At 40.9% G+C, this 23003-nt stretch overlaps 5 protein-coding genes across 8 annotated transcripts; 2 read left to right on the top strand and 3 right to left on the bottom strand.

The window, feature by feature from the left end:
- On the top strand, nt 1–4714 carry Ythdf (YTH domain-containing family protein). Its single transcript, XM_076829596.1, has 4 exons — nt 1–367; nt 469–496; nt 2112–3871; nt 3953–4714. Exons 1-4 carry the CDS (start codon nt 332–334, stop codon nt 3998–4000), a joined length of 1872 nt encoding a protein of 623 aa, XP_076685711.1. The 5' UTR covers nt 1–331; the 3' UTR covers nt 4001–4714.
- Nucleotides 4715–6267: 1553 nt separating this feature from the next.
- LOC143377829 (EF-hand domain-containing protein 1) lies at nt 6268–8925 on the bottom strand. Its single transcript, XM_076829590.1, has 5 exons — nt 8790–8925; nt 8583–8719; nt 8115–8437; nt 7485–7933; nt 6268–7405 (listed from the first exon to the last, which is right to left on the bottom strand). Exons 1-5 carry the CDS (start codon nt 8835–8837, stop codon nt 6407–6409), a joined length of 1956 nt encoding a protein of 651 aa, XP_076685705.1. The 5' UTR covers nt 8838–8925; the 3' UTR covers nt 6268–6406.
- Nucleotides 8926–9052: 127 nt separating this feature from the next.
- On the bottom strand, nt 9053–13243 carry Napi-iii (Na[+]-dependent inorganic phosphate cotransporter type III). 4 transcript variants are annotated; one of them, XM_076829600.1, is made up of 6 exons: nt 12835–13243; nt 11026–11770; nt 10743–10949; nt 10469–10679; nt 9743–10386; nt 9053–9379 (listed from the first exon to the last, which is right to left on the bottom strand). In XM_076829600.1, exons 2-6 carry the CDS (start codon nt 11227–11229, stop codon nt 9149–9151), a joined length of 1497 nt encoding a protein of 498 aa, XP_076685715.1. In that variant the 5' UTR covers nt 11230–11770; nt 12835–13243; the 3' UTR covers nt 9053–9148. The 4 variants fall into 4 exon arrangements, with proteins under 4 accessions (XP_076685715.1, XP_076685712.1, XP_076685713.1 ...); XM_076829597.1 differs by lacking the exon at nt 12835–13243 and adding an exon at nt 12309–12700; XM_076829598.1 differs by lacking the exon at nt 12835–13243 and adding an exon at nt 12480–12700.
- A 1934-nt stretch (nt 13244–15177) lies between these two features.
- Nucleotides 15178–16283, bottom strand: LOC143377851 (cytochrome b-c1 complex subunit 7). The gene is made up of 5 exons (XM_076829632.1): nt 16268–16283; nt 15977–16155; nt 15834–15884; nt 15454–15620; nt 15178–15380 (listed from the first exon to the last, which is right to left on the bottom strand). The coding sequence occupies exons 2-5, from the start codon at nt 15996–15998 to the stop codon at nt 15300–15302; spliced, it is 321 nt and encodes a 106-aa protein (XP_076685747.1). The 5' UTR covers nt 15999–16155; nt 16268–16283; the 3' UTR covers nt 15178–15299.
- Nucleotides 16284–16644: 361 nt separating this feature from the next.
- On the top strand, nt 16645–20095 carry Pabp (poly(A) binding protein). Its single transcript, XM_076829592.1, has 4 exons — nt 16645–17181; nt 17976–18286; nt 18374–19316; nt 19392–20095. The coding sequence occupies exons 1-4, from the start codon at nt 16989–16991 to the stop codon at nt 19832–19834; spliced, it is 1890 nt and encodes a 629-aa protein (XP_076685707.1). The 5' UTR covers nt 16645–16988; the 3' UTR covers nt 19835–20095.
- Nucleotides 20096–23003: the final 2908 nt, after the last annotated feature.

Genomic DNA, 23003 nt, shown 5'->3' with positions numbered 1-23003 from the left:
GGCCTGTTAATACATACGAGAGGTCAGTGCACGTCACGTAGTTATTATTCGGAGCCGAGAATTTCGTGCAAATTTATCAATTCCGAAGTGTAGCAGGGACGACTTCCTGAGGCACTCTCGCGGCAAAAGACATTGCGAGAAAATACGCGGAGGTCTCAGGCTTTTGCGGGTTACGAAGGCTGAGGGCTTCTCCTCGGGAAAGAAGTTGTCGCGTACTCGAAGTGGTATAACGCTTGTTGTATATAATCGCGGTGTACCATTTGAAAGCTTTATTTTATTCAGGCACAGGCGTCTATTTGGCGTCTGTGAAGGGCAGAGTGTGTGACAGGTTATGTCAACTGGATTGGCAGGTGCTGTTTCAAATCAGGTCAGTGTGTTGACTTGCTACCACACCGCTATTCTGCAGATACCTTTCACTGAAGACAGCCATTCTAAATTTTCTATATTTTTCCATGCAACGGAATGCAGCGGATGAAAGGACAAACCAACAGTCAAGGTGAGTACCGCGAGCACTCCGTGCGGGTTTTTGGCCTTAAGGTTTACCCGGACGGTACGGTTAGCGAGGCTGTGCGTGATTCTCGCCGCGAAGCTCGTTCCAGCGAGTGCGCGTATTTTGTACCCGCCGTGCCTACGAATCGCTTACGACCCCCGCTTGTTGTCTGCAATTCTGTCGAAATGTCCTGATACCGCGGTAAGCTGCCGGGCGATTCTTTTTTTTTTTTCAAATAACCGCACGTAATTATCATCTGCGGTCCTGACGGATATCTATGTACACACATGCACACAGGCACACGTACGCGCGTATACGTAGTGCATTAACCTATCGACATGCCGTAGTACATTCGGGATATTTTGAATTATCAATGAAAACTGTTGGCTTGTGTACATGTATGGAACAAGCTTCAGACTCTCTTCATTTTCGTATGTTACGATTATTTTTAAACGTCTCCAGGAATGTTTACTAAACAGATGTACAAATTGGTGAGAAAATAAAATTGGGTTTCGAAAAAATGTAACTTCATCTCGCAGGAGGATAAAGCTAGTTTTCTTCTTGTTTTCTCTATGATTACTGGTTGATGAAATCGAGCGTGCGTACAGATTCGAAAGGCGCGTGCTTCTTACTCTTAATCAACACATCTACGTCGGTAGCGATTAAAATTATATATTGTAACACGTTACTTTGGTCTGCTTTATTTAAGATTATATTCATTTAGTTTAGTCTAACTTCCGATAGCCTTAGAGTTGAAGAATAGAAACCCAAAGAAATCTGTATTATATGCTGTTTTTTTTTTATTTTTTTTTTTAATATAGTTTTGTAGTAATTTCAGTATCTATGAAACATTATTGTATTCTGCACAATATGTTCTTAAGTCGTCAATGTATGTTGGTTGTAATAATAACTCTAAAACAGTAACAGAAAATTTACTACTTTTATTTCGATCGGAGATGCTTTTCTCAATGCTTCTTAGCGATATGTATTTTAGGTAGTACTTATTTAATCGATATTTAATTACTTTTCATGTAATATATGTAAAATAAACACTTGGTTACCATAGAATTGAATTATCATCTGCATTTCTATCAGTATTATTATATCTACAGAAGAATGGATTGAACGAAAGTTGAATCGCATCGAGAGAGACACGAGAGGTCGAATGAAATTTCGCTAAGTAGAAACTTTTCGTAGATTCGAAGGTATCCGCCAATTTTTAAGCGGAAGCATACTATCTTTAATACGACCATCATAAGTTTTCATGGTTTGGTTCCTGTAGCTATTTAGAAAAAGAAAATGCCTTAGTCCTGAATGCAAGCGTAAAAGTTTAATTGCAAGAATTGCGAGAATACGTGTTACAAGTCTGTTAAAAAACAGTTTGCTGTACTCCGAAAGATTTTATTTAAGTCGACGTACGCCCCCTTTGAAACCATTCGTCTTTTGTTTAACCCATTTCACTCAGGACGTAACAATATTGATGTAAATGAAAATGGCAATTTCGAGGGGCTGACTGCGTGTAACGTTCCGTCTTTATAACAAACTATTAGAGAAGCAATTTTCAATTATTTTGTTAGGAAAAGTTTAGTAGATTAATGAGTAAAAATTTCATCTCTAATAGTGAGCAATGGTCCTAAAGAACACCAGCAACAGCCGCAGACAGAACATGCCGGTGGAGAAGATACTGGATTTGATTCATGGAGAGGAGGCAACAATACGCACCATTCAAGTTATCCGATCGGTACTGGTGACCCATATAGTACTTACTATGCAGGTACTTCGTTCCCTTATCAAACATTCGGCGCTGGGGATGGTACTTGGTCAAACGGAACAGATCCCGTTGCATTTCTTTCTGGATATGGAGGTCAAATAGGTCACGATGCATATGGCATGGATGGAATGTTCTCTGCTAGCGCGGGAGGTGGTTTTAGTACGTTTGGTCAGCCTGCTTTCAATTATTTTCATGGTAACGGTGATTTTAGTGCCTGGGGCACTCCAAGGAAGACGCGCTATGAGGATTATTACCAGGCTCCACGCGGGAACGAGAATTATCCGACGCCTAGTAATACGGAAGTTAAGACTATCGAGCAGAGTGTACAAAGCTTATCACTGGGAAGTGGCGAGGTCCCACGGCAAGATCAACAGACTGCGTCTAATCAGCCGATAAAGCTAGAGGCGAAGGAGCCTAGGAAAATAACATGGGCCAGCGTTGCGAGCCAACCTGCCAAGCCAGTTCCCCCGCTTTCGTCTTCACAGGGAATGAAGAAGAAGGCTGGAATGCCACCGCCACCTATTGTACCAGGAAAGCATAATATGGATATTGGCACATGGGGTGAAGGTAAATCTTCCGCACCTCCTCCAACAGCACTGCCACCTCCACAAGTGCAACCCCCAGTTCCAGCGCCTCCACCATTGATTCAAAGACAGAGACCTCCTCCTCCTCCACCATGTTGGAATAGACAACCTACAACGCCTCCGTCACCTCCACAGCCGCAGATTCACATGCCCCCGCAACAGCAACACCAACATCAACACCAACAGCAGCAACAACAGCAGCAGCAGCAGCATCATCAGCAGCAGCAGCACCAACAGCAGCAGCAGCAGCAGCAGCAACAACAACAGCACCAACAGCAGCAGCAGCATCAACAGCAGCAACAACAACAGCAACAGTTACAGCAGCAAAAGCAACAGCAAATAACACAATCACAATCGCATCCTGTTTTAGATGAGTTGAAAGTGAAAAATGATTATAACCCTGTGGAATTCGATCAAACTGCTCCCGCAGCTAGGTTTTTCGTGATTAAATCTTATTCCGAAGATGATATCCATAGATCCATCAAGTATGAGATTTGGTGTAGTACTGAACACGGTAATAAGAGATTAGATCAGGCGTATAGAGAAGCCAGCTGTGACAGTGCCCCTTTATACTTGTTCTTCTCCGTGAACGGATCTGGCCACTTCTGCGGCATGGCACAGATGGTGTCGCCTGTTGATTATCACAGTAACAGTTCCGTTTGGTCCCAAGATAAATGGAAGGGTCAATTCCGCGTGCGTTGGATTTACGTAAAGGATGTTCCTAATGTGCAGCTTCGTCACATTAAGCTAGAGAACAATGAGAATAAGCCAGTGACTAATTCGAGGGATGCGCAGGAAGTCCCCCATGCGAAAGGCGTGGCAGTGTTGCGTATACTGCATACTTATCGGCACTCGACCAGCATCTTTGATGATTTTGGACATTACGAGCGTAAGCAAGCAGAAGAGGATCAGCGTAAAGCACCGCCGAATGCTATACATCATCATTCTGCTAATAACAGAAGCAGAGGACATTCAAATTTACCGAGGGGCCACCCTCAGCAATCTCATTTGCATCATCAGCGCAGGGTAAGCAACAATCTTGAAGCACCGTTACGTGCAAAATGGAATTTCGCGAGCAACGTATTTACTCTTACCCTTTATTTATAGGATCGGGATGGTGGCCGTGGCAGAGGTAGGGGAGGTACACGCCAGTAGCGGTGGATACAACAGAAATATAATACTATTCATAATAGTAATCAACATAAAGGAAGCACGCTACGACTAATTATCGTCTTACTACTTACCTTTGCTTTCTTGGATATACAAAGGGCTTCTAATTCCTGTGACAGAACTCTCGTCATTGAGACTATCTCCTTCTGTTAAATAATCAACATGTATGATAATTAGCGTCGCGTCGGCATCATAAATATTATCTACTCGTAAATACTACGAAGAGGAACGTACTTCAGTTTCAAGGGATATTGAGTAAAACTTGCTGACAGTTAAGCATATAGTGTGGTGTTGCGTGTTATTCATCGAAAGGTGTTTCTTAAACGTACAAATTAAACAAAAAAAAAAATGAAAGGAAAAAAATGATACAAGAAGAAGAAAAAACTGTAATATGTGGACTAACCCTTGTAAAATGCTTAAACTTTTGTTGATAATGAAAAAAAAAAGAATCTATGCGAGAACAATACTATAAGCAAGTGTCATTTAAATCGATTACCGTTTTAAACTTTGATGGACATATAACCTGGTGCCTGTGGCTGAAAGGACTCACCTTTCTTTGTTAAAAAAAAAGGTGCGAGGGCTTATTACGACATTTTAAGTTTATTTGTAACAATTATGCTTGATCATTGGATAATAATAGAAATTATTGTCAACCGATTATTTTATGCATATTCTATATCTACAAATTATATATATATATATATATAAAATATATATATTACCTATTATTATATTATACATGAACTGCAAAATACGATCTAAAATTATTATATAACAAAAAGAATATAGTATTACAGTTACTCTGCAGTAACGTATATGGTGATAATGATTATCATTGTATTGTCGATGAAAATTTCATGAGATATGTGATTCTTGTTAAATCTGTTATTTTTTTTTTCGCTATCTCTCTTAATGTTGGATACATTTTTGCCATGATTTCATTATTTTACAAGTTTCGAGTTGTTTTTACTGAAATAGAAAATTATCCCACGTTTTCACAGATCGTTACAAAAGTATTTACACTTTGACATGCTCCTTTTAAAACGATCCTTTACCAGTAATACCACTAGGCATAAAATTTTTTTCACAAATCATACGTAGGAAATCGAACATTAATGTAACGAAAGGAAGCTGCTTATCGAATGCGAATTTAGCGGACTAAAACATGCAAGTTGATAGGATTTCGTCGTAGATTTTCATTACTTCTATGGTAGTTATATGTACGCATAGTTACATATAGTGGTTAATTTCTAGAGAATTATAAAGCAGATAATAAAACAATGAGAATTGTTTCTTAAGTTTTATAAACGTGAAATCATATTTTATTGCAAAACAGCAGTATTTTAGTAAATCGATCAGATTTTATAAAAGACGATCGTGAAACAGCAATGTGAGATTTTGGGTTCATTGAAGAATTGTACAAACATTAACTAATGAATTAACGGCGATGTGATGCAGATTTTTTAACAAAGGCATGCCAATTATGATAAATTACTCGTGCGTACACAATTTAGTGGATAACAAGAGAGAGAGAGAGAAAGAAAGAGAGAGAGAGAAAGAGAGAGAGAGAACCCGAGGTGCGCAGTAGAGAAGTCTTTTCTTGTTTCTGTATCGTGAATATTGCAAAAATGAATGCATCATTGATTAAAGTAATATATCAACGTTGAAAATTCAGTGCTGATGTTTTCGAATCGCTGCATCTTATTTGTAGTTTGAAACGATTTAAATTGTTCAGGAAGTGGGCATCTAATACCGTTCGACTGATCGTATAAGCTCTATTAAATTTCTGTGCTTCGGTTGTTCAAAAGCTTCATTTAGTAACTTACTAATTACTGTTTTACCACAAATCACTACTCGATTAAATAATAATTACTCCCCGCAATCATATTTTAGAGTTTCTGTTTAAAAGGACGTTTGGATCCCAGAGATTTGTCTGAACTTTATTTTATGATTGACACAATATACGCTGTAAGTATACGAGCTGCATATCTGTATATTATCATTGTATTATAATATGCAGACATACGAATGGTATACTCGTAATGTACTACACTGTTTAGTATTGACATTGTATAATCATGTTTGATTAAATGTTGAATCAAACTACGAATTTAATATTCAAATTTAACCGTGAGAAGAGTACCAAGTAATATACAGAGAGTTAATTTTCTAGACACTATGAATTACTCCATTTAATTTAGATTTGTAATCTTCGACTAACAATGCATAATGCTAAGTGGTAATTGCGTTTGATGTTCTTGTGACATTAATTTACCGTTCAACGAGACTGTGTATATTGAAAGAGATTAATTTTGAATCGCAGCAGAAATCAATGTATAGCCACAACTTTGTCGGAGAATTATTCTGTTAAACGTGATTACCAATTGGAAATCATGGGTCTGCGGTGTTTGCTTGATCTTTCCATTTTACCTCCTTTTTTATATCCTTCTTTGGCTGTTGTACCTTAATTCGAGAATCTATCCCGATTGGCTGAATCTTAAGCAAAGATGACTTCGATTTCCCAGGATTATTTCTTACTGCTATGTCTGGGCATAGTTCTTCAGGTGGTGGTGAGCGCGTCCTCAGCTCCCCATGTTCCCCTTCATATTGGCGTCTAGCTTGGGCCTCATAATCCCTTAAACATCCAGCTTCCCGGGAATCCTGACCGATGCTTGCTTCAGCCGGTTTAACTGCACGCGATTCCGCTTCTTCCGCGTCTACTAACTTACTCGCCGCGACTCCTATATCGGCGCCAAGCAGATTCCCTTTAGCAAAGTAATTACGTATATTGTCCCGCACCTCCCGCGTGAACTTTTCAGGATTCGTCTCCACGTAACGGTACACGAAGAGGTCGGCGCTAGTTATAACGAAGTAATGATTAAAAATATTAATCCTCGCGCCAATGAAGAAGTCCTGAGGGGTGTAATACTGCGGGTTATCTCTCCCGGTGTTCGGTCTTGGCACCAGCGTCGCCTTCAGAAAGAGGCCTTCCATACGCCCGGAGTTGCGTTTCTCTAGCTCGCTAACCAAAATCGTGCCGTCGCTTAAATTATATTCAAGGATGAAGTCGCGTTCCCTGTCCTCGGGGTGCACCGCGTCCATCTGCATCAAGTAGCGTAGCTTCTTCGGGAAATTCAGCAGCTGCCGAACCACGTCCTTCTTCGGCGATTTTAGAACGAAGGATAAGCAGGAGGCGTAGGTGTCCTCTGGCGAGCCGACCATTATGTGAGGCGGTGGTACATACTCCGGGAGCGGTCTCGACTCCTTCATCGGCAGTGGGATCCCTTCTGGCTGCGTTATCCCCAACATATCCGAGTAATACTTTCGCGTGAAGGAATCGCAGTCGTGTAAAAAGAATCGCCGACTGAATATAAATACTGTACCACCCACCTGCAACGAGGGAGCAACATGATACACGAATATAAACTCGACCAGGAAAGGGAATACATTTAATTTGTCATAGACTAACTAGAAAGTCTTTCGGCGTGTAATATTCGACTATCTCCGGGTCACCCCACTCCATGTACACTGCTGGATAAGTGGACGGCAGATTCTTCCAGTCCTTTGGCACTTTCATGCGCTTCAACAGCATCGGCGTTGGATCCTTTCCGGAGTTAGGCTTCTGAATCTCGCGAACGGCCATCGCGTCGTCCGTCAAGAAGTACAGTACTTTGTAAACGTCCTCGTTCCATGTGGCGGTGAACGACAATGTCATTTGATCGTACTCTAAGAACCGTCGCCTAGCATCGTCCGGGACCTGCGTGACACACGTCGGCGTGCTCTTCATGGACGAGCGAAGGGCTGTGTAAGGATCTACAGGAGGCTGCTCCTTATCTCCGACGTCTATGCCTTGGCTGTTTAAGAACTCTCTGGTAAATATGTCGCAGTCGATAATATGATACACTACACCGTAAATACCTGCAATTAACAACGTCTGATAATAACAAGTAACGAAACCATGCGGTGTGAAATTACCTACAAATGTATATCTGTTTCTGTGATGAAAGAATTGCTTGAAGGGGATAGATATACTTTTGCTGGGGGGAGATATATATTAGAGGGAGCAGAGAATTGTGATGAAGGTACTTATGAAACGTACATACGTCAATGCCAACGTTAAAATCCTTCCAGTGTATGAAATCGCCGTTCACGTTTTTTACAATTTTGCCACGTGAAACGAGCTTCCCCTGCACGAAGCCGGCGTTATCAACCGGAGGCTCCATCACGGATACAGTATCATCCTCCAGGAAGTATATTATATTCACGTGGCGTATCCGAAAGTGTTCGACGGGGGAGTTAAACACTCCTTGGCGGAAGAACGCTTTGAAGCAGAGGCACTTCTGCGCGAATAACGCATAATGCGGAATAAATTGACTGTACACGAATTGCTTCGCACGGCCGTATGTTAACGATGGATCGTATCTGGTGTTTGGTATGAACGTTGTTATTAATTTTGTCGCTTTCAAACGTAGTATGCGGAGTGAGAAATTAATTACTCGGCAGAATTGAATATTAGCAAAGTGGAATTCGCATATGCATGTGTTTATATTAATTACTAGTTACTTACTGTACAATCTCCTCTTGTTTTAGATGTGCAGTAGACGCAGCATCTATTGGCCTTCCTCCGATCCCAGCGTCGCTATCGCGTAGTACGCGGTAACCGTTTAAGAAACGAAATTTTTGCAACAGTCTATAATCTTTGATCTTCAAAATAAAAAATTCTTCTGTAGTTTTATTAAGAAATTAAAATAACTCGTTTGTATCTTTAACTTACACTTGGATCGTGAAATGTGTAGCCTGGTAGAAGCGGTAGGTCTTCCATATCGAATTACAAAAGTACTGAATAAAATATGTTACCAGAAGACATTCCTGCGGAACGTTACTTAAGCCATCTAACCGTCAAAGAACTTGTTTGAACCCGTTTCTATAACAACACTGGTATGCATTGATGTAACAATTTGATTGTGTTTAAAAAAAGAATGATGGTTAATTCAGAATTTAGTTTATCGTTCACAGGTAAAGAACATATAGTTGAAATTATATTTGATCATTTATTTCTGCACAAATTATTGACAACAGTAGCATTGGATGGCTTTTCACTAAGATGTGTTATTAATCGCCCTGACAGTGGAATCAAAAATTCATTATTTCTTTGAAAATAGCCATACATCCCGCAGACAAGCAGCCAGCTACTGGTACAGTGATTAACCATGCGAATGCGATATTACGAAACAATTTCCACGAAACTCCCTCACCACCGCGTGAAGCCCACCCCACGCAGACAACTGATCCCACCTTGCAATGTGTCGTCGACACGGGTAAACCAGCTTTACTTGCCAGCAAAACTGTCACCGCTGCTCCTACCTGCGATCCATATTCAATGCATAAGAAGAAAGATACTTTTGATAATATGATATTTAGAGAAAGTACGCGATTCTTTCTCACATCTTAAGGCTTTATAGCAGGAGTGTCGAACTTCCCCACTCCGAGAGCCGCACGAGTCGGGCCCCGGGTCAGCCGGTTCCCCCACTTATTTTTCTCCAGGCGTTGCACGAGACCCGGCAGGGGGAGAGTGCGGCACCCGGAGGAGAAAATCATCAGAGTGAAGTAGGTGTGGAGGGGGCCTTTCTCCTACGGCTCTACGGAGCAGGCGAAGAGAAGGAGCCACTGCGGCTCGGGAGCCGCTAGTTCGACATCCCTGCTTTATAGTTTTCAAAACGTATGTACCTCTATAGTAAATCCAGTTGTTGGCGTAATGCGTGCTAAGTCTTGTCCTAAAGTTTGTATAACTCTACGCCCCCACACCCAAAGACCAGTCGATATTCCCAGGCCACCATACAGCAATATAAGCATCGGAGTTTCCGCTTCTTGTCTAGCCGATCCCTCGGCGTACACAGCCCAAAGCGCAATGAGCGGCCCAATCGCGTTGCTGACATCATTACCACCATGCGCGAAGCTTCCAAATGCCGCGGTCAGCACTTGTAAAAATGCGAACAGTCTCGATATCTCTGGCGGCTCCTCGTGCTTTCTCTCAGTTTCAACCTGAGCACCCTCGGAGTCTGATGCTGCTACCATTAACAGAGGGCTCGCGCTACTGTTGCCGCGTAACTTTGGCGCTGCTTCTTTCGTGTTACCGTTACTACTACTGCTACTACTACACGGGGCTTCTGAAATAACAGATAATGCTGTAGTTTCTTTTTTATCACAGGTACCAAACTTTGTTGTCGCTTTCTCGCTGCTACTCAGGGCAAGTAGTATCCTCTTTTTCTGCCACGGTACGACAAAGAAATACACGATGATAGCTGAGACCAAACCGAAACCTATCGCAGCAAGCGCGCTAACCCACCAGGGCACTCTGTCCAGCATTAAAACTGAAAGCAGCCGCGGAAAATACAGTATCAAGTTTGGCTCAGTGCAAGGACGTATCGGAATAATAGTACAGAATTTATTTACGTTTAGGTCCGTCATGTGCAACTGAAATAACGTTAATAGCAACAGTGAGACCATACGCTAACGGGAGAATATGGAGACCTTGCTCTAGGGGTTTACTAGATTGGAGTATGGATTTCCTTAGAAGGCAAAATATAGCACCTGATACAAATCCACTAAGTACAGGACTCGCGAACCAAGACGCCGCTATATTCGCAAGAGCTACCCATTTCACCTACAAAGATACTTTCGTTACATCGCGAAATAACATGTCGGGTATGACAATAATTTTACTAACCCCTGCGGTACCTCTGCAGACAAGTGAAAAGCCAACTGTAGCACCAACAATGGAATGTGTTCCGGAAATAGGTAATCGCAATGCCGTCGCTAATAAAAGCCAGATACCAGATCCAGCTAAACTAGACAACGCTCCTACCATTAATTCTTTCTCATGGCCTTCGTATAATGTAACATCTAGTATTCCTTTTCTCATTGTATCGGAGACCTGTAGGGAACATTAATTAGCATATTTAGGGATTTTTATAAAATGTAATTTATAAGGTGCGTCTGTCGTTAAATACCTTATAGCCGATGAGTACAGCCCCGGCGATCTCAAATATAGTTGCCAAGATACAAGCTTGGAATATCGTAAGTACACCAGCACCGACGCTTGTCCCGAAGCTGTTCGCAACATCGTTAGCTCCTATTCCAAATGCCAGAACAAAGGCCACTAAGAACCCCACCACCACTATCCATACCAAGTTCTCATCGTATGGTATATTCATCTTCGCTTAGTTAATACTCGGTTCCTTTTGAGCTATCCGCGCGCCTTTTGCTTTCGGACATTCGTCAGAAGATCAATGTTATCAAATGTCCTGGTGCCATATCGTTTTCCAGTAACGCGTCGCTAAACACTCGAGGACATGCATCAAGGAAGAACTTCCGGTTTAATCTGCTACGCGTTCACATATAAATACTTATACATCAGAATATATTTCTCCATTTACGCTTAATCTCGTATATTGTGTACGTGTGTATATATAATCTATATCTTTATTTTACTTCTAGTACATTCAATTTTGTAACTTTGTACATGTAACGGAGGTAGTATTTTGGCGTAGCACCTGATATATTTAGCATTATGTTCTCTCGTACAATAGCGTGCAGTTATCAAAACGCTGATCAGCATCGATGGAGTTACTGTTTAAACGCCGTCTTAAATATATCCGCTTGTATCGAGTATAAAATATTGTGTTCGATTTTATAGTGACTCATTGTCAGCGTTCTCCTTGTCTGGAAACACGCTGATCGCTGTTTCCCCGACATCTGCAATTAACCAAAGCGCGTACGTTTTAGAAATCACGCACATGCCCCTCGAGTCCGAATTCGCGAATTATGGTACGGGAATTCTCGAAAGCAATGCGACTGCTTCGTTCAGCAATTACCTCCGCACGCACATCGCCATCGTCTTAGAGCCGAGTTTAAGGAACGAGATACCTGGACAACCACGAAGGGAGATTCAATTATTAGACCGAGACGGTTCAGCCAATTTTCTCACGCCCGATCCGGCAGGGCTGCGACCCATTCACTTTTTCGTCGCGACGCTACGTGTCCCGATTAAAATTCACGTTCGCGACACAAGTGACTTCTAAAACAAAGGCACCTTCCCCTATTTTACATGCACGATAGCGAGTGACGAATCGAACCCTCTGCGAATGAATACGGTACACGACGACATGCAAACTAAATACAGTATTACGAGCCGTACGAAGGGAAGGAAAGACTGGGATGAGCAAAGCTTTCAAGCGCGTTAATCAACAATTTATAGACGACGAAATTCTTAAAGCTGCTAATCTTTCATTACCACTTTCTGCATCATTCTTTGTATGATTCCCCGTGTGATTTGCACTTCAACAGTTTTCTTTTAAGCACCGTGCGGAAGTTAGGCATTGAACGGCTCGATGTCACGGGCAAATAATTAGACAACCATTAAGAGGGCGACTAGGAAAGTGTGGCGATAGATTTTTTCACTCACGAAACTTAAATCGCTTTACGTGTGTGTTCGGCAACCGGGGATGCCGCTCAGATCCGCGTGGGGGTGAGATATTGATCCGCCATTTGCCCGCGAAACTCTGTTATACGTGTACGGTACAAAAATGGTTTACTGCGGCAGAAATCTGACGTGTTTTATCTGCGAATCGATGAACAATCGATTGGCACCCCTTACGCTCCGCCATCCGCACGGATTTCTCTTTAATGTCATCAAGTTTATTCACAATGTATTACGCAATAACCGCGCGGCGGATCGTCGTGGGGGAGGGGGGGGGTACGATGAATGCCATTGCATAAGGGGTGTTAAATGACCTACGAATTGATGTGAATATAATTACCGATAATTGCGTGCCGGCTCCTACATATGGAGTTAAACGAAGTGGCCAGATTTAAACGTGAACCACGTCGTCGCGAGTAAAATTGACGGGGCAAGAGGAAAGTGGGAAAGCGCGTGGAGTCCAGTGGATTCTGACCGGCTGTCGATCCCCCTTTTTCGGGGTTGACGAAATTACCAATAAAACGAGTGATGTAATGGATCGCGTATCTTTCATTCTTTATATATTTTGGATGTCGTACATGTGCCGTGTAATTAATACGTACAACAATCCCACATGCTTTATATATCACACGTTTCCAGACATTCTATATATGTATCATGTTCTGTACAATGCAGTGACGTCATATACTTACGTACATCCTTTGAAACAGAATAACTTTTTTAAAATTAGACCAAACGACTTGAGTTTTTTTTTAAAGCTAAAAGGATTAGTTTACTAAATGACGCGTTTTCGTTATTTTGAAAAAATTGTAATTAGTCGGAATAGCGAAGAAAATAGTGAAAGTAGCTTTTTAACACTTTTTTATCTGAGCCAGTGATGAAAATGTAAAAAATATTTTTTGTAAACACTACCTGTACATTATATTTTGTATACATTCAACATATTTATATTTGACTGAACTACCCACACATTCCTCATTTTTTTCATAATGTTCATTTTTTCACATACATGTGGAAATAAATTTTTTAGGTATGCCTCAAAAATTTTATTTACATTTCCTTACTTATGGTACATTTTCCGCTTATATTGTTTATAAATGTCCTTTAGACTTTAACATTGTAACTTTCTATATACCTTAATAAGGTGACTGAACCAGAGTTGCAAACGTGGAGCATGTCAAAACTCGATTAAAAAACCAAACATCGGTTTGCATCTTTATTGCAATTCCCTACAGCATGCCCACTTCACGACACAGATCGTAGCCGCTACAATTCACACTTCACGGTTCATAATTATTCATACACTTCACGCCTCTCACTCCACGCTTCACGCCTATTACTCCACACTTCACGGTACACATCCCCACGGCGGTATAGGTCACACATCACACTTCCCACTTCACCGTTCATACATACTTCGCTATTCATAGTTCACACCTCTGACTCCACACTCTCGCTTTACACTTCGCGATACACAGTTCCCACCATACAGGTCACACTTCACAGTGCTACACATCACACTTCACAATACCCATGAACTTCTCTCAACTTACGATCGTGCGCAATGTGGTAAGTGTTCAGGTAAGTTATTCAGCGCCCCCCCCCAACAACACAACAAAGTTGCAAACGTCAGAATTTTCGACAATGTTGCAAATAGAATTTCGAGGTTCGGGAACGAAAACCCTGTTTTGCATCTTTGTTACATCTCAGCGAGAAACCAAATTCGGTTTGCAACTTTGTTTCAGCGCGGTGGCGCAAAAACCCTTCTTCGCACCTGCAGGATGCGCATTTTCAGCTGTAACAAAGTTGCAAACTGAAGCGTGGCATCTCGCGGAACCGCAACGAAGTTGCAAACCGGGATTCTATTTCTTGAACGTCGCAAGTCCGTTTGCAACATTGTTGAAAATGCTATTGTTTGCAACTCTGTTCCGTTTTCACATTGCATACGATCGTAAGGCGACTAATTCTTGAATTGATAAAAGTGCACGAGTATTGAGAAGTGTGAAATGCGAAGAGTGTAGTGTAAGTGCATTTGCAGAAACGTACGAAGTTGCAAAACCGGAAAAGGGGCAGAAAGGAAATTTTATTTCTCCAACACCGAAATTCCATTTGCAACATTGTTGAAAAAAAGTACCATTTGCAACTTTGTTTCGAGTGTGAGAATGATGTAGCAGTGGCGCGGGAACGATGTCAGATTAGTGTTGAAATTCCATGGGAGTGGTGTGGGAATGGTACAAGCTCAGTATAGAAATGGAGGAAGATTGTTGCAGAACTGGTATTTGAATGTTGCAGGGATGTGTGAGAATAATGTAGTGGTGGTGTAGGAATTATTTTAAAATGGCTTCAGAATCACGGGAGGATGCAGAGGGGGGCGACCATCCCCCCCACCCAAGAAAAATAAAATAGAAAAAAATTATGACACTGTATTATTCTGCATAAATAATGTGAATTTAATTATTTAGGCTATAGTATCAGATAGAGATATTAAAATATAAGTTACAAGCAAATTTTAAATCTTGTAAAAGATGGTTAAAAAATGTACTTATGTACTTTTACATATTTCGCCCCCTCCAAGAAAGGCTCCTGAATCCGCCTCTGCTCTGAACGATGTGGAAACGTTTAAAAAATAGCATGGGATTTTGTGCAGGAATATTGTAGTATTATACAACCGACAGCAGCACAGTTTAATTGGGCAATAAGTAAAATCTATTTAATAGTTAATATCATATATACAAGCCAATGGTTTTTAGATTTTAATCTTGACAGAGATAAGTTTTACATCTACTACAGAATAAATTATTGTAGTTAATGGTTTGCGATCCACTCTTCTCTTTCTCGTTTCTCCTTCAATACCTCTTTCAAATATGGTTGCAGGTACATCACATCCTATTTAATAAAAAGAACCGTGCGAGCAAAACATAGATAACACAAGATTTTTCAATTATTCCTATCGCGTTACCTCTGACAGTTTAGTCCACTGTTCTTGTGGCAAAACCCTCTTTTGGCAATCCAACTGCATAGCTCTGATCAGGCGGAAATTGCGTTCATCGATTATGTGGGCAGGTAGTCGCCTTAGCGCTTCCTCTACCTCCTCAGTTTCATATACAAGATCGTCTCGGAATAAGCCTAAATTCACACGAAATTAAAGACTGGTTACATAATTCTAAATGGTTCTATTGATCCTCAAAGTAGCATTGTGTTTTAAAGCATATTATACAGCATAATCAAGGAAAAGTATACCAATAGTAAATGACAAAAAAAATGACAATTATACATCACAGTAGTACACAAATTTGAAAAAATTCTTATTCCAATAGTAGGTATATAAATTTATCATACCGTACTGGTTAAATCCAGACAGATTGTATGCCCACTCCTGCAGAGTTTTTGCTGCAAAGCGCAGAATACATGGTGCGGTTACATAAGAATATAATCCGGATATATTTTAATCGTAAAGTCCAGTAGACTAAGCATTTACTTACGAAATATACGTTGTAGCGCCATTCTTGCGTTACGTTTGTTATGCACCTAATACGCAAATTTTCAAACGTTCTCCGAACGTGCTACCTGCCCTTTTCTAGTAACTTTTCCTAACCTTGATCCGATAGTATATAGCTATCGAGGTCAATATATTAACTCCATGTATCCCTAGTCCACGATTCTGCAGTCAATTGTTTCGATATAGTGAAGAAATCAATTCCTATTTAAAGCGTAAAATAATGTGCGAATTGAGAGAAAAGTTAGCACCGCAATCATTTACATGTGAACTATGCCTTAAATCTTATCTGCTGACGAAAGATTTATTTATTATTGCACGATGCATTTGCAAATACACTAGACAAAATGCATATCATGCGGCAATCTTCAAAAATGTCCCTAGGATAACCAAGCGGTATTAATGTTAACGCCTACGATTTGTAGTTATTAACGTTGCTTTGCGTGAACGTTATTACGTCTCTTCCAAAAGTGGAATTTGAGTAACAGAGGCGTTGAATTTTCTGTACGAATTCTAAATATCATGCCTTGTCTCAGGGCTGTTAGAAAAATACCCTAGACACCGGTTGCAGGCGGCGCTGCGATCCAGAAGAGGGACTACTTTTCGGGCGCCGAGTGCGTTGAACGGTTGGTATATAAGTACGGAGGGAACTACTTTCAATGCCTCTTCCTCATTAAGAGTAGAGTTGTGTTCACGTGTGGTTGTGTCTCCTTTTTCCTTAAAATAGGTCACACAACCCACTTCCATTCGTGAAATAACTCTTCTATAAAAAAAAAACCAAAAAAAATATAAAAATTTCAAAAACACAAACAAAAAAATCGTAAAACCGTAGCTGAAAACCGCGAAACATAAGTAAAGTGTGGAAAAAAATAGTAATCATCGCGTAACGAAGAGCAACGTGGCCGGAAGAGCGCAAGCTATATTGAAGGTACGAGAGATAAGAAAAACCAGAGAATTATCAACCTGAGAAAGCTGCACGACGTGGGAACACTGCAAAAATGAATCCGGGAGCTCCGAACTATCCTATGGCCTCACTTTACGTGGGAGATCTGCATACCGACATCACCGAGGCGATGCTTTTTGAGAAGTTTTCATCGGCTGGGCCTGTACTCTCGATACGCGTCTGTCGTGATATGATCACGCGGCACTCGCTCGGTTATGCTTATGTCAACTTCCAGCAACCTGCTGACGGTGAGTGTATCGGCTATTTATTTCGATATGCCTATGACCTAGATACCTAAGGCCCATCTTAAAGCTTATCCTTAGCTGCATCGGCTGACTGCGCTTGACACGTGTTTCGCATCGTACGATGCCACCATATTGGAATCTACGTCGGACAAAGTGGAATACGTAGTGGTTGACGGTTGAGTCATGCCCTTTCATTCTTTCGTTTCACAGACCATATGCAATGACCACGTTTCAGGATAATTCGCCTCACCGAATCTCCAATTTGCCCGACGATCACGCGGCAAGACAATTGATCAATTATTCTATAGATTTCCAATATGGAACGCAATTTATTACGTATTACGCGCGACCGTTAATTTCCACGGAATAATCGTCGCGGAGAAGATGCAAATGTATTTTAACTCCCCTTTTCTTAAGAACGATTACGAAGTACATATCTAAACTGAAAATCACGCGAAGATAACATTCATGCTAGAAGTAACGATTCGCTTTTATTTCGAGCAAATATGTTTCTTTTAGATAACAGAATGTATATCATTATTTAGAACATGCAAGGACAGGTGTCTCTAGTTTTACTATATGTGTACGAAGGAGAGGTTCGGCCGAAATTTCCGACATCGCTGCTGTAATCCGGCCTTTTTTAATTCATATAATTAACACGTTGGCTGACGTGCCACGCCGCGCCTTATCTTCTATTGTAACTTACGCGTTGGCACATTGGGAGAGAAAAGCGAATGTCGGGTCCGACAGCCAATGCGTTAACTGTGCGATGTGATTTTCATTCTGGTTCATTTCAGCCGAACGTGCATTGGATACCATGAACTTCGATATGATAAAGGGGCGGCCTATTCGCATTATGTGGTCTCAACGTGATCCCTCACTTCGAAAATCAGGCGTTGGAAATGTATTCATAAAGAATCTAGATAAAAACATAGACAATAAAGCAATGTACGACACGTTCTCTGCTTTCGGTAACATACTTAGTTGCAAAGTGGCTCAAGACGAATACGGTGTTTCTAAAGGTTATGGTTTTGTTCATTTTGAAACCGAAGAGGCGGCGAATAAATCTATTGACAAAGTCAATGGCATGTTGCTAAATGGAAAGAAGGTAATTATTCGATCTCCCGTTTGCCTCGAGGATTCTCTGCATGTACGAAGCATCGTTTCACTGTATTGTAAGTTTAATTACGTTTAGGTGTACGTCGGTAAATTTATACCCCGCAAAGAACGTGAAAAGGAATTGGGAGAGAAGGCCAAACTCTTCACAAACGTTTACGTGAAGAACTTTGGAGAAGATATGACAGACGACAAACTTAAAGAGATGTTTGAAGTATATGGGACCATCACCAGTCACAAAGTAATGATTAAAGATGACGGAAAGCCACGGGGTTTTGGTTTTGTAGCTTTCGAAGACACCGACGCTGCTGAACAAGCGGTAATGGAATTAAATGGAAAAGAGGTTGCTGAGGGAAAGTGTATGTACGTTGGACGGGCGCAGAAGAAGACGGAGCGCCAGCAAGAGCTCAAGAGAAAGTTCGAGCAACTGAAGTTCGAGCGTTTAAATCGTTATCAAGGTGTAAATCTTTACGTAAAGAACTTGGACGACAGTATAGATGACGAGCGATTGCGCAAAGAGTTTGCACCATTCGGAACAATCACGTCTGCGAAGGTAATGATGGAAGAGGGGCGCAGCAAAGGCTTTGGATTCGTCTGCTTCTCGACACCCGAGGAAGCCACCAAAGCTGTGACAGAGATGAACGGTCGTATAATAGTTACCAAACCGTTGTACGTTGCCCTGGCGCAGCGTAAGGAGGATCGTAAGGCGCATCTTGCTTCTCAATACATGCAGCGCATAGCGAACCTGCGAATGCAGCAGATGGGCCAAATATTCCAACCTAGCGGCGTTGGAAATTATTTCGTTCCCACTATTCCTCAGCCGCAAAGACTTTACGGACCGCAGATGGCACAGATACGTACAACACCGCGCTGGCCGACGCAACCGAATCAAGTACGACCCAATGCACAGACTGGAAGCTCCGGCTTCGCCACGATGCAAGGTCCATTCAGAGCTGCGCCACGTGCTCCTGCTGCTCAAGCCGGTGCTATGCGAAGCGCCCTATCCGCTAGGCCTATCACAGGTAACGAGGATTAATTCTATTAACTGTCTTAAATTATTATTCGCACGGATTCTTGTTAATACTGTCCTTTCGCAGGTCAACAAGCCGTGGGTGGTGCAAACATGCAGAATCGCTCTATGGCTGGCCCAGCGGTGGGAGTATCAGCTCAAAACCGTCCGTCAAATTACAAATACACTTCAAACATGCGTAATCCACCGCAAGCAATGGCAATCCCTGCTCCGACTCCTGTTCAGCAAGCTGTTCACATTCAAGGCCAGGAACCATTGACCGCCACGATGCTAGCAGCTGCTCAACCACAAGAGCAGAAACAAATGTTAGGAGAGCGTCTCTTCCCGTTGATTCAGTGTATGTATCCGCAACTAACTGGCAAGATCACCGGGATGTTGCTGGAGATCGACAACTCAGAGCTCCTGCACATGCTCGAGCATAACGAATCGCTGAAAGCCAAGGTTGAAGAGGCCGTAGCTGTATTGCAGGCTCATCAGGCCAAACAGGCTGTGGCTTCTAAGAAAGAGTAAACATCTTATATTAGGCTATTATTTTATTGTTCTTTAATCGTTCGTGATCATGTTCAGTTTTTTCCTCCTCATTCTGCGGTTATCCTTGGTTTAAAAAAAAAAAACGTAAATAATTTTGTTCTTCTAAAGCTTTATGATGGCTTAAGCGATTATTACGTGCAAAAATGACAGGAACAATTGTTATTCAAAACTAAATAACTGATCGTGAAAGGGTTTTTCATCGAGTTTTATGATAATAAATTTTCCTTTAAAAGTATCAAATGAGTTTATTCTTTCCCCTGATCCGTTGTTTTTCGTCTGTATTTTCATTCTCCCAAGTAGGAATTTAATGTTACCGTTATTTTCGTGTAACGCGTGTATAAGTGGAACAATTATATACAGAATTAAGTTGGACTATTTGGGCGGGTGGCGAGTTAACGTTGATCAAATTAAATGAAATGTAATTTGTATCGCGAACTTTCTCGTTTGTTTCTTGAATAAATTAATGAGTATGAAACTATTTTATCGACTGTTAATATTAATTTCGAGGTCGATTTTTTAAGCTAACTTTCTACATGTACGCATTAAGGTATTCGGATTTATTTGTACATGATAGGTAAGGCCGTGTTTAACAATATTTAGTTTGCAACATAATTACATGTATTCGGGGAACATCGTCAAAAAGTAATACGTTAGAAATTGGTTCATCTGCGTCAGAATGGATTACAACGAGTGCAGAATATAAATTTTTAAAGCTAAGTTTCTCTTTAACTTATTTACTTTAGTTTACGTTAAGTTTGCGAATAACTTTTAAACGTTAACAGATGAGTGGTAAGATGCAAAGATGTTTACACAAAATGATATTAAAGATCTCTTTTGAAAAGCGCTGCTGTCGATTGATTGTATCCAACCGTGATTCTACATGTAGCGCGTGATTAAACAATTTAAATAGTGTTCGTGGTGTTTGTTGAGTTATTTAATATAGATGAAATCGATATTTATCTGTACAAACGTTTATGTTAGTTATTGCGATGTAAATAATAAATAATTGTAAAACAATATTAACACATTCGCAGTCTCTTGACCCACATACAGGTCAGGACGATAATAACAGTAACCCACGCATCCCCCAACAGCTATAAACGACTCAGGTCCGATCACGTGATTCAAAGCATGGCATTACTACATATTACGTAAAATGAATAAACTCTGTTCCCTTCAGTCCATCGGCTAGTATTATCGCTTTGACTGGCGTGGACGTGTTTTCGCGTCGAGATTCTCTGGAAAGTAACGGGAGCATTTGTAATTTGTCGTGTCAGCGACCTTTACTCGTTCTGCAGTCCAGCCTGCGATGAATCATCTGTTAATGAAGATTTTAATTTCTATACTTTCTGTTAGATATTTTTCAGAATATTATCAATGGATAGGCGAGATTTTTTCTACAAAAATGAGCCCAAAGACGACCTGATTCGGACTATTTTTAATTATAATTCAAATCAATTTTGAATTCCGCAGACTAATTTTACATTACGTATATTTAAATATACTCCGAGTGTGGTATAGTTTGGACCCACTTTCGGCAGGAAAATCTGGCCAATTTATTGGTATTACTGTCGTGGAGATCTAATAGGAAATATAGAAATTAAAAATAGATTTCCATTTCAGGCTTATAGCGAATTCGGTATTTCGCACTGACTCTGTACGGGTGCCAGAAAATGAGTTGGATTGATTGTTTCTGATAGAGACGAAGATTGCTCTATAAAAATCAACCAATTCAAGTCATTTTCTGGCGCCAGCTCAGTCAGTGCGAGATACCGAATTCGCTATTAGTAGTGATCCTCTACGGAGTGATCGGTATAACCGCAGCCATCTTGGAGCAAAACCGGAAATAAACATATCTATCTCTTTCTATCAGTATTTCTCTCTCTCTTTTTGTCAGTATTTCTGTCTCTTTCTTTTTTACAGTTTCTTTCTCTGTCTACTTCCGCTTTTGCTCAAAAATCGCGGCAACCAATCAGCGACGATACACGGTGTTCCGATCACTCCCTAGAGGATCACTAGCTATTAGATATCACAGCTCACCAGCGGCCGTAGCCGTGATGGAAAACACCGGTTCTCGTTAGATCACCGAAGTTAAGCATCACGGTGCGGTGTACACTGGGAAAAGATGGGAGACCACCGACCACCCGGTGCGCTGCTGCTGCTGGGACCCGAAAGGTGGAGGAGCAGAGAGGAGGGAACAAAAAAGTGGGACTATAAAGTTCGTTGTGCAATATAAGCAAAAATAAGCTTGACGCCCATCCTGCTTAAAACACAGGAAAACAATAAATGCAAACAAACATATCGGAGCTCGCGTTGTTTTCGATATAAAGAGTTAGGGACTCGAGCAACACTTTCGATGCTTTTCAGGATATATTTATGAAAAATGCTGACTACAAACAACTATAAGTCCCTCGGCGTGAAAATACGTCGACGCTACTCAAGATGTTTTAATGTTTTAAGCATGCTTGGCGTTTACTTTCTTTATTTTCTTTGGTTGCATCTTGTAGCACTATACTGCGCTTTTATCACCTTTTACCAAGTGTTACATTATTTCTTATTATCCGATCAGATTAAACACATTTGCACGATAAAATTCATCATGAAACAGGACTTTTTCTAACTATTTCCTCTTGATGCTGCAGTAACTGTTACTTTTCCGTTTAAGTAGAATTTATATATTGTTACATGGGATATATACACGATTGTATATTATAATACGTAATAAATATAATTAACTAAAAGAAATGCACATCGTTCACAAAAGAAGAGAGTATATATGTTTATCGTTTTTGTAGATCCGCAAAAAAAAATACAATTTCGGATCGCAAACGCGTTAATTGCACGCGACATGCGTATCTAAAAGGTTAACACGCGTGTACATATATCGTTTCAATTATTAAAATATGGAAATATTGGAAACGTCGAAGGGTAAACCTCTTGGGTTGTATAGAGGTTATCAATTTCGCCAATACAGATGCACTAACGATGTCATTACGTGGCTCTGCCTGAACGAGAAGACACTGAAATGTAAAGGCCGCATGGCTGTAAGAAATGGGGACATTTTGAAGTTTAAGGAGCATACGTGTAAACCAGACGTAGCCAGATGCGAGATAAAGAAGCATATGTTTATCGCGAAGAAAAGAGCAAG

This window comes from Andrena cerasifolii, chromosome 16, assembly GCF_050908995.1.
Source record: "Andrena cerasifolii isolate SP2316 chromosome 16, iyAndCera1_principal, whole genome shotgun sequence".
Lineage (NCBI taxonomy): Eukaryota > Metazoa > Arthropoda > Insecta > Hymenoptera > Andrenidae > Andrena > Andrena cerasifolii.
This window is presented reverse-complemented; position numbering and strand designations above follow the sequence as displayed.

Coding starts and splice junctions, on each gene's coding strand:
- Ythdf (XM_076829596.1), top strand. CDS start 332: ATGTCAACTGGATTGGCAGGTGCTGTTTCAAATCAG. Junction 497..2,111: donor AGGACAAACCAACAGTCAAG/GTGAGTACCGCG, acceptor CATCTCTAATAG/TGAGCAATGGTCCTAAAGAA. Junction 3,872..3,952: donor ATTTGCATCATCAGCGCAGG/GTAAGCAACAAT, acceptor CTTTATTTATAG/GATCGGGATGGTGGCCGTGG.
- LOC143377829 (XM_076829590.1), bottom strand. CDS start 8,837: ATGGAAGACCTACCGCTTCTACCAGGCTACACATTTCACGATCCAAGT. Junction 8,438..8,582: donor AAACAAGAGGAGATTGTACA/GTAAGTAACTAG, acceptor ACCAAACACCAG/ATACGATCCATCGTTAACAT. Junction 7,406..7,484: donor ACACGCCGAAAGACTTTCTA/GTTAGTCTATGA, acceptor CCCTCGTTGCAG/GTGGGTGGTACAGTATTTAT.
- Napi-iii (XM_076829600.1), bottom strand. CDS start 11,229: ATGAATATACCATACGATGAGAACTTGGTATGGATAGTGGTGGTGGGG. Junction 10,387..10,468: donor TGCACATGACGGACCTAAAC/GTAAATAAATTC, acceptor GGCTGCTTTCAG/TTTTAATGCTGGACAGAGTG. Junction 9,380..9,742: donor CAACTGGATTTACTATAGAG/GTACATACGTTT, acceptor TATGGATCGCAG/GTAGGAGCAGCGGTGACAGT.
- LOC143377851 (XM_076829632.1), bottom strand. CDS start 15,998: ATGGCGCTACAACGTATATTTC. Junction 15,885..15,976: donor GGCGCTACAACGTATATTTC/GTAAGTAAATGC, acceptor TGCGCTTTGCAG/CAAAAACTCTGCAGGAGTGG. Junction 15,381..15,453: donor AGTGGACTAAACTGTCAGAG/GTAACGCGATAG, acceptor TTTATTAAATAG/GATGTGATGTACCTGCAACC.
- Pabp (XM_076829592.1), top strand. CDS start 16,989: ATGAATCCGGGAGCTCCGAACTATCCTATGGCCTCACTTTACGTGGGA. Junction 18,287..18,373: donor TGTTGCTAAATGGAAAGAAG/GTAATTATTCGA, acceptor AATTACGTTTAG/GTGTACGTCGGTAAATTTAT. Junction 19,317..19,391: donor ATCCGCTAGGCCTATCACAG/GTAACGAGGATT, acceptor GTCCTTTCGCAG/GTCAACAAGCCGTGGGTGGT.